The 9,614-nt window shown below is 29.9% G+C and overlaps 1 protein-coding gene across 1 annotated transcript in view; it reads left to right on the top strand.

Annotated features, from left to right (window-relative positions):
• The window catches only part of Atrnl1 (attractin like 1), a 656,020-nt gene that overhangs the window by 66,841 nt on the left and 579,565 nt on the right, over nt 1-9,614 (top strand). The window contains exon 9 of the mRNA XM_033761235.1: nt 1,505-1,688. Within this exon, the coding sequence (XP_033617126.1) occupies nt 1,505-1,688 (184 nt within the window). The remainder of the gene's footprint in view (nt 1-1,504; nt 1,689-9,614) is intronic.

The following is a 9,614-nucleotide window of genomic DNA, read 5'->3' as shown; positions in this document are numbered from 1 at the left end:
ACATACATACATACATACACACACACATACATACATACATACATACATATACACATATACATACAATCATATTTTTAATATATATATATTTATGTACAGTATATGTGTGTATATATATATATATTCTTAAATACTCAAAAATATAACCTGAAAATGGTCTCAATGTAACAGTTTGTAAAAAATAAAGAGATTGAATAAAAATATGTAACATCTTTAGCTTTAATAAGCAGCTAAACAACACTAATCAGATTTTTAAAAGTACATTTGGCTCTAATATCTCCTTTTTGATACTTGTACTTTTGTTTGTTTGTTTGTTTTTTTGAGACAAGGTCTCACTATACATTTGAGACTGACATGGAACTCTCTATGTAGCCCAGACTGGTCTTGAACTCACGGCGATACTCCTGCCTCAGCCTCCCGAGTGCTGGGATTACAGGCATGTGCCACCACGCCCGGCTTGATACTTGTATTTTTATGACCATTTTAGAACCACTTTCTTCACAGCTGTAGATTTTTGTAAATATGAAGAGTTTTGAATATATTCTCATTTTCTATTAGTTGATTTGAGTATTTCTGATGAGCTGTATAGGCAGCCAGAGTTTCAATGACAAGTTAGAGGAAAGACATATGTGGCCAGGTGCATAAAGACTCATAACAGATTTCTACAGAGTTTCTCATTATAGCCTACCTTTTCTTAGACCAAGGAACTGCTTGATTTTTATCTGCATATTTTAAAAATTATGCATTGCATCTGGTTAGTTCTTTCAGTGAACCTGCAGTAGGAAATAGGAACCTCACTAGATATAACCAGAAGAATGGAATTTAGTATAGGGAATTAATTACAAAAATGTTAGAAAATGTAGAGACAAAAGAGAAGGGAGCATTCAATAATTGAGAAGCTACAACTAGCCAGGATAGAGACTGTGATCACATTTACTCTTGAGCTACTGAAAATGCTCCTTCTCCCACTGAACAGGATCTACCCCTACTCAGTGATACTGGTAGAATTTAGCAGTAACACCATTGTCCAGAGAATCTTGAAGATTTAGCTTTTAGGACCAGTACAGTGCTAAGAAAAAAAATTCATTTTAGATTGTTAAGAGCAGTAGTCATATCATTTTTATCTTTGTAATATCAGTGACTAATTCAACGTCTGTCATGGTGGCTCTCATAGAACTATTTGTTAAATATTGAACTTGTTCACGATATATATATATATATATATATATATGAATAAAGTTTACTTTTTTATCTTGCATACACAAAAAGTTGGATTTTCAGTATTTCAGAGTACAATTTTATTTATGGAAGGATGAGTGTTACTCAGCTTCAATCATAGCACCTGGCACATTTTAAATAAATACTTGCTAATTAATAACTGTTTAATGTGTCATATTTACTCTTAAATATGTCACTGGAATTAACTTATTGGTAGTTTTGGTGAATTTTATTTATATTTTTAAATTCTACTTGAAGTTCATGATATTCCTTCTCTCTATTACAGCATCAAACACTTGGCTTGTTCCAGAAACTAAAGGAGCTATTGTACAAGGTGGATATGGCCATACAAGTGTGTATGATGAAATAACAAAGTCCATTTATGTTCATGGAGGGTATAAAGCATTACCAGGCAATAAATATGGATTGGTAGATGATCTTTATAAGTATGAAGTTAACACAAAGACTTGGTGAGTAACTTGATTAAAAGTATGATAAGAAAACTTGACAGATATATTTTGTATTTGTATAGTGATCATATTTACTAAATATATTCATGGAAAAATTCTTGGAAGTTTTTCTTTCTTCAAGTAATGATATGCTGTCATGTAGCAGTGGTACAAAATAAATTTTTTTCTCTTTAGTCATCATTAATATAATTAATAATATTATTTATAATTAATAATATTAATTTATAATTAATATAAATGACTTATTTTGAAATAGTTTCTTTTTTGGTAGAAATTCTTACTTTGTATGCATTACTTATACTAATAAGGACTGATAGAATGTTAGTTTTGATTGACAGTTTTTTTTTTAACCAGTAAAACTTTCAGCTTTTATACCATCTGTCCTGGGATTTATTCTTATTTACACTCATATTTAATTGATAAATATAAATTTAAAAAGGATTTCTTCAGTTTCATTATTTAACTTCCTATGAAGTGCAAACCTTGTGGTATTTGGGCCAATTTTCTTTTTCTGTTATTGTAAACAGGGCCACATTGCATTGGTCTTCTCATGCACATATACAGTGATACTCTAGGATATATACTTAAAAGTGAAATTACTATGTCTGTATTGTGTTTCAGATCACTGCAGTAATATACATTTCAACAGCAGGGTATGAGAATCTTTGTGTGACCATATGGTCATTAATACATGGTAACTAAGGATTTCTACTATTGTCAGTATGATAGGTGGGAATGATATCTTACTGATATTTTAATATGCATTTCCCAAATTATTGTTGTAGATAAGCATTTTTTTAATGGGTGCATTTACCATTGTTTGTTTTTTAGTGAATTGCCTGTTTTTACTCATTATATTCTTTTTATGTTTTTAAACATTATTTATTGATTGATTTCAAAATATTGTTTCATTTATTGATTTTTTAGGTATATAATTTTTTAAATAGAATTCTTATTGTACTCACCTTTGTAAAATCTGGTAAATGACTCTTTTTGCTTTAAGACAGTATACATTCTTTTAAACAGCATGAAATTACTCGATGTATTTAGAGAAGAATAGTATTCAACTAAATAGTGGATTTACTGTCTCCACTTACTTTCAAACATATATCATAATTTTTACATTCTTTGCGGGGAAGGATACAATTATAAGACTTCTATTTTGTGAAAGAAAGGGATGAGAATTTTTTCAAGCATGACAAATGACATCAATCCACAGATTGATGAAGTTCCATGAACACCAAGTGAAATAAATAGAAACAAGCTCATGCTTAGAGACATTATGGTAAAACTGCTGAAAATACGAAGAGGAAAATTTAAAATCAGCTAGAGGGGAAAAAGTCATCTTCTGTCTTTAGATTCTCAAGTGATTTCTTAACTGAAAAAATTGACTCCAGAAGAAATGTTTTCATATGGTTGAAATGAAATAATATAAAATAAAATGTAGAAAATAAAAATAAAATAAAAAGTAGCCTAAAATTCTATTAAATTGTTGTTGTTGTTGGTTTTTTTTTTTTGGTAGTAGGGATTGAACTCGGGTCCTTGTGCTTGAGAGGCAGGCAGCAGAACCACTGAGCTCAGTCCCCGGCCAATATCCTAAAATTCTATATCAAATGATATATCCTTTAAAAATACAATATTTTCAGGCAAACAGGAACTGAAATAATTTGATCAATGCAGATATGTAATAAAGGCAGTACTAAATGGAACAAATGCTACTAGGGCAGAAAAAAATAATTTCTGATACTGAGTGGAATGTACAAATATGAGAGAGGATAAATCCAATCAATTATCACATAAAATATAATAGAAACAGAGGCTTGATTATTCACATAATTTAAAAGTATGAAAATAATGGTACATAAGCCAGAAAGAAAGATAAATAGGTGTTAAAATACTGAAGTCCTTGTATTATTTGGGGATTGACAAATTAATATTATTCATTAATTATTAAGGATTTATGTTGAATTCACTACATATCAACCAAACATTATACATCTAACAATAATAGGTGGGAAAATGAGAATAGTAAATCATACTAATAGATTTGGAAAAAACAAAGCAAAGCAAAGAAAGGTAACAATATGGGTATGGCAGGAATAGTAAAATGATGTATAATTTCAAATGGGTCAACAATATTTACACTAAATGTAAGGAAATATTCCATTTTTATGAAATGTAAGATAAAAATATTTAAATTAAAAGCTAAGGGGCCGGGGATTTAGCTCAGCGGTTCAGTGGCCTGCCTTGCAAGCACAAGGACCTGAGTTCAATCCTCGGTACTGGGGGGTGGGAAGAGCTAAGGATTTTTGTCCTGCTTGTAGAAAACAAATCTAGCTATATATTTCATAGAAAAGATATACCTTACAAAAAAATTTATTCAAGTTGAAAGTACAAAGATGGAAGATTTATTGAAAGTTAATGCCTATATCAATATTAGACAAATAAGACTTTAAGCCAAGTGTCTCCCTGAACAATATATGTAACAGTTCTGAATTTATATAGACCTTATAGTACTGTATAAAAATTAATAAAATAAGGGACCAAGGATGTAGCTCATTGACACTGTGCCTGCCTGGTAAGTGCAAGGTCCTGAGTTTAATCCCCAATTCTGGAAAAATAAAAAAGTTAACAAAGGGAGAACTGAGAGAATTAAGCAGGACAAATCAGAGTAGGGCATTTTAAATCTAGTTCTCTTTGTTATTAATAGCACTAGAAGAACCACAACTAGCAGGGATATAAAAGATTTGAACAGTTAACAGTTTTTTCTTGTTTGACATGAGAGCACAAAACCTTGTAATTGCAGCTTAGAACATTGCTTTCAAGCACACCTGGAACTTTTCCAAAATTAACTATATGCTAGTTTTAATTTGCATCTTAACAAATTTAAAAGGATTGAAAACCTACAAAGTAATTGGTCACAATGAAAAGAAAAAAAAATTTCTGGTGATTATATAAAAGTAATAAATACAAACTTAATATTGCAATTAATAAATTTCTTTTAACTAGTTAGTGAAAAAATATACTGAAAATTATAAAGATATTTTGTACTGAATGATGACACATCAAAATGTGTATGATTTAGGTAAGAGGAAGAATTATACCCTTGAATATATTTATTAGAAATATTTTTAGAAGCCTGAAAATCAATAGTCTAATCTTTTTTGTTTTTCTTTTTATTAGTGTATGTTTGCAGTTCATAATAATTATATTCATAGCAGGGAGTTGGCACATGTACATAATGCATCTTAAATCTTTTTTTCATTCCTTTTCCCCTCTTCTCTTTTTTGGTCCCCTTCCCTTTGAAAATAGGGCTATCTCTCTGTTTCCTCTTACCTTTTATTTTGCTCTTTAATTTATTTACATTTTGAGATTTTTCAAATAAGATCAATAATGTGATATTTAAACTGTCTTATTTCACTTAATATTGGTTTGTTAAGGTGCATTGATGTTTTTACAAATAACTCAAGTTTATCCTTCTTTGTGTCATAGTACTCCATTGTATTATAGTATTTTCTTTATGTATTCTTCAGTTGATGGATATATAGGGTACTTACAAGATTTAGCTATTAGGATTTTTGTGCACCTACGAATCTGGATATGCATATACAGTAGACCTTTGACTTGCAAACTCATTTGGTTACCAAGGATGGTTTAAAACTAAGTCAATACACCTGAAATCTGGATGTTTATCTGGGTAAAAAATATAAATAACAAGAGGCAGATGAATCTTCCATTAACCTGATTAACCCAAGTTGTTCCTATGTCAGTCAGGTTGTGACTTGAGGGTCCACTGAATTACTTTAATATGATGTGTTTAACTCTTTGGGAAAGATACCTAGAAGTAGAATAGCTGGGTCAAGTGGAATTTCTAGTTTTAATTTTTTGAGGACTCTCCATGCTGATTTCCATAATGGTTAAACCAGTTTACATTCCTTCCAACAATGTAGAAACCAACCCCCCCAACAACAATGCAATTCTAAAGGGCAAAGCAAATAAATATATGAAGAAAAAGATATAAGAACACAAATTAATGAAATAGGATGCTAACATATGGTAGAGTTCATCCATAAAGTTATCAAAAATAGACGAAAATAATGGTAAGTAAAGACTAAGAAAATGGAGATAAAATCATACTCATGTCAGGATTGAAAAAGGATGTCACAAATCATACAGACATAAGCTAATAAGCACAAATAATAAGCAACTGTTAAAAAAACATTTTTAAAAAATACATGAAATCATTGAAAATTTCTAGAAAAATAAGTCTGCAGAAATATGTGGAAAAACAGGAAACTGAAATGATCCTATGTCACTGACATAGATCCGTAATTGAAATTCTCTTGCCTCAAAACAAAAAGATAAGTAAAAACATATACAAACAAATAAAAATAAAACAAAATAAAAACACTCTTTAGGTCCAGATAGCTTCATGGGTAAATTTTTCTTTGTAATTGAAACATTAGAAGAAAAAAGTAAAATTCTTACAATCTTTTTGAAAGATTCAGTAAAATGTTTTGCAAAATTTAGCATTTTCATGATAAAAAGTTTTGGTGAGTTAGAATATGTGCAAGTTACATAGTAAAAGATAGAAAAGAACAGAAAAACTTTACTGCAATAATTACAGTGAAATGGTGAAAGCTTTCCATTTAAGTTTGAGAGTAATATATCACGAATTTTATTCAACATTGTTTCAGAAATTCCACCCAATATAAGAAGGAATTTAATAAAATATGTGATATAATTATATATAGGTAATAGGTTTCTACATAAAACATCAATATAAAGTCAATAAAATATAATTGTATTACTAGGAGCCATATACAAAATAATTTAAAAGCAGTATAAGTTATGTTGCCCTCAGAACATCAACAACCTAAAGGAAATCTGATGATATATGTGAAGGATCTTCACAGAGAAAATTATAAGCTCTCATTTTGAGAAATTGAAGACCTACGTAAATGGACATATGATAACTGCTTGAAAGACATTATTGTTCAAATATCTGTTCTACCCAAATTGATCTAAAAGTCTAATGTAATCCCAAACACAATTCTAGCAGGTGTTTTTCTATTAGATGTTGATAGGCTGATTTTAAAATTTACATGAAAATGCACATGATCATTTATAGCTAAACAAATTCTAAATGAATGAAACGGGAAGATTTCCCTATCAGGTCATGTGACTATGAAGCTGCAATATATAATTAAAGATTGTTTCAAAGATAGGAACTAGGCAAATGTAGAAAATAGGAAATCTGCAGAGAGACCTATACATTTGTGGACACTCCATCTATGATAAAGGTGATATGATTGAACAGCTTTTTCAATTAATTTTCTGGGCCAATTATATGTGTAATTGGAAAAGCACACACTGAGCCATATCTTACATCAGACTGTAAGTTTCAGATCAGTTATCAGTCTTAACCTGGAAGGTAAGGTGCAGATTTTATAAAAGCAAGTATCTCTGTATTCATGGGTAAACAAAGATTTTTAAGAATAGGAGGTAAGCAGTAAAAATGATAGACTTAATTATTTAATTCTAAAAATACCAGTATCAAAGTGAAAAGGTAGATTGCAATAAAGGAGATATTTATAATGCTAAAGCCAACAAAGGACTCTCACCTTGACAATGCAGAGAAATACTAAAAATAAGAAAATGCTAGACAGCTCAATAAAGAAATGAACAAGAGTCTTGAACAAATATGTCACTAAAAAGATATCAAAATGTGTGTTAAAGTGTTCTGAAACTTGTAAGTTGACCAGCTGAAATAGAAGTCTGGGCTTGACTTCTCATGGTCTCTGATGTTTATCATAATTTGACATATTAAAAGCAATACATACAGTTTTTAATGTATAGTTCTAAAATACTTTTTTCTTGTTACTGTTGGGAAAGGATTGAGTCATAAAAGTTCAGGTTGCAAGCAAAGTCATTGTTGCTGTCTTACTACTCATAGGTAATTAGGTCTGGCTTCTTGACATTTAAAAAGTAGAAAGAATGAGCAGTTTTGATTTATAAGAGTTCTCATTTCTCAAAAAATTATTTTTTAAATCAAAATGTTTTAATCTCAAAAATATTTTAATGATTGATATTATGTTTTGCCAAGGAATTTCAAGTGTATTGTAAGGGTTTAGGTGTGTGGGCCATTGCAGTCTGGACATCGTAGCCTTATTAAATGAGACATCTCATAGCATATATAATATATCATATATATATATATATATATGATATATATATATCTCCATTTAGCACTTACAATAGGATCTATGTACACCTTCATCGTTCTTCTACATCAAAAAAATTTTTGTGATAATAGAAACCTCATACTAGGGCCGGGGATTTAGCTCAGTGGTTCTACCAACTCAAGTTTGATCCCTGGTACCAAGAAAAAGGAACCTCAGACTTTGTTGGCTTGTTTTGAAGTCTTTTCCTTTGTTGTTTTCAGTTAGCCTGTGAAAAGCCATAAATTAAAAAAAAGTAATATATTAAAAATTATCATTTCCAACTTGTAGCTATAATTATGAAGTTTTTTTTTTTTTTTTTTTTGGTACTGGGGAATAGAACTCAGGCCCTTGCACCTGCAAGGCAGATGGCGGCATCACTGAGCTAAATTCCCGACCTTTGTCAACTTGTTTTTTTCACCATCTTTATAATGTAGAAATACTTCAACTATACTTGTAAAGATATTGTAAAGATAAGTAATGAATCTAATGATGCTTCTGTGGTACTACATTAATAGTATTCTTTAAAAAAGTATTTGAAATCACGTACTTAAAATGTTTTGATAATGAAGCTGTACATAGTTATATGAAATGATCTAGGTTCAATTTAATATAATAGGGTTATTTTTACATTAAAATATTCAAAGCTAATTGAATGTATTTTTGTAATATATTTAAGAAATTTAACTGTTAAAGTTTTTGAAAATGCTTTATGACAATTTTATGAATACTGTAATAGTTAAATCACATTTTAGTAAATATTTATGACAAATTCTTCATCCTTGCTTATTTATGTGAATAGTGATTAAAATCCCTTCAGTAATACTTTTATTGCCTGTTTATCAAGCTATGTGTTGGGAATAATCCTAGTTAGTTTTCAGGAAGATTGATAATTTCAAGTTTTATGGTACATATTTATGTAGGAAATAATAGAAACACACACCTGCATACCCACATATAGTAAAGAAGTACTGCATCATGAAATTTATTAAAATGAACATAAAATGTCTATTTGATTTTTTGTTTTGTTTTGTTTTGGGTTTTTGAGAAAGGGCCTTGATATGTTCAGCCTTGAATTCACAGCATAGCCCAGGTTGTCCTTGAACTCACAGAAATTCTCCTGCCTGCTGGGATTAGAGCTGGCATACAATGTTTACATAAGCAAGAAACACTGTTATATTTATAAGTGCCATGTTACATTTTCAGTCTTGGAATTTTGGAATGCCTCGTTAAAGTCAAATATTGATAATTTAAAGAAATATTTATATAGCTTTAATTTTAAAGGTAATTTAAATAATCGGAGTATGCTTTTCCTATTGATCTTTTATAAACTGAGAAATATTGCATATTAGCACTGTAGTATTTGAAAGCATACATATATAGTTTCAGAGCCATAATAAAATGAGCACTTTGCCCACCTGAACCAAGAAAGCTGATATTATAGTACCCTAGAAACCCTCATGTGTCCCTCCACGATGTTATCCATTTCATAATCCCCAAGAAAGGTAACCACTATCTTACTATTATGCTAATTATTTTTCATTATAAACATTTTACCCTCCATATATGTATTTGCAAGCAAACATTTAGTTGGTCTGCTTTTGAATTTTGCATGTTTTGCTTAACATTGCATGCTTTCTTGAAAGATCTTTAAAAATAACTTTATGTTTTGGAGATGTATATCAATAGGGAGAAGCAGACAATG

This window comes from Fukomys damarensis, unplaced genomic scaffold, assembly GCF_012274545.1.
Source record: "Fukomys damarensis isolate Sample0158 unplaced genomic scaffold, DMR_v1.0_HiC HiC_scaffold_8, whole genome shotgun sequence".
In the NCBI taxonomy this organism is placed as follows: Eukaryota; Metazoa; Chordata; class Mammalia; order Rodentia; family Bathyergidae; genus Fukomys; species Fukomys damarensis.
The sequence above is the reverse complement of the archived record's forward strand: the minus strand, read 5'-3'. Positions and strand labels throughout refer to the sequence as shown.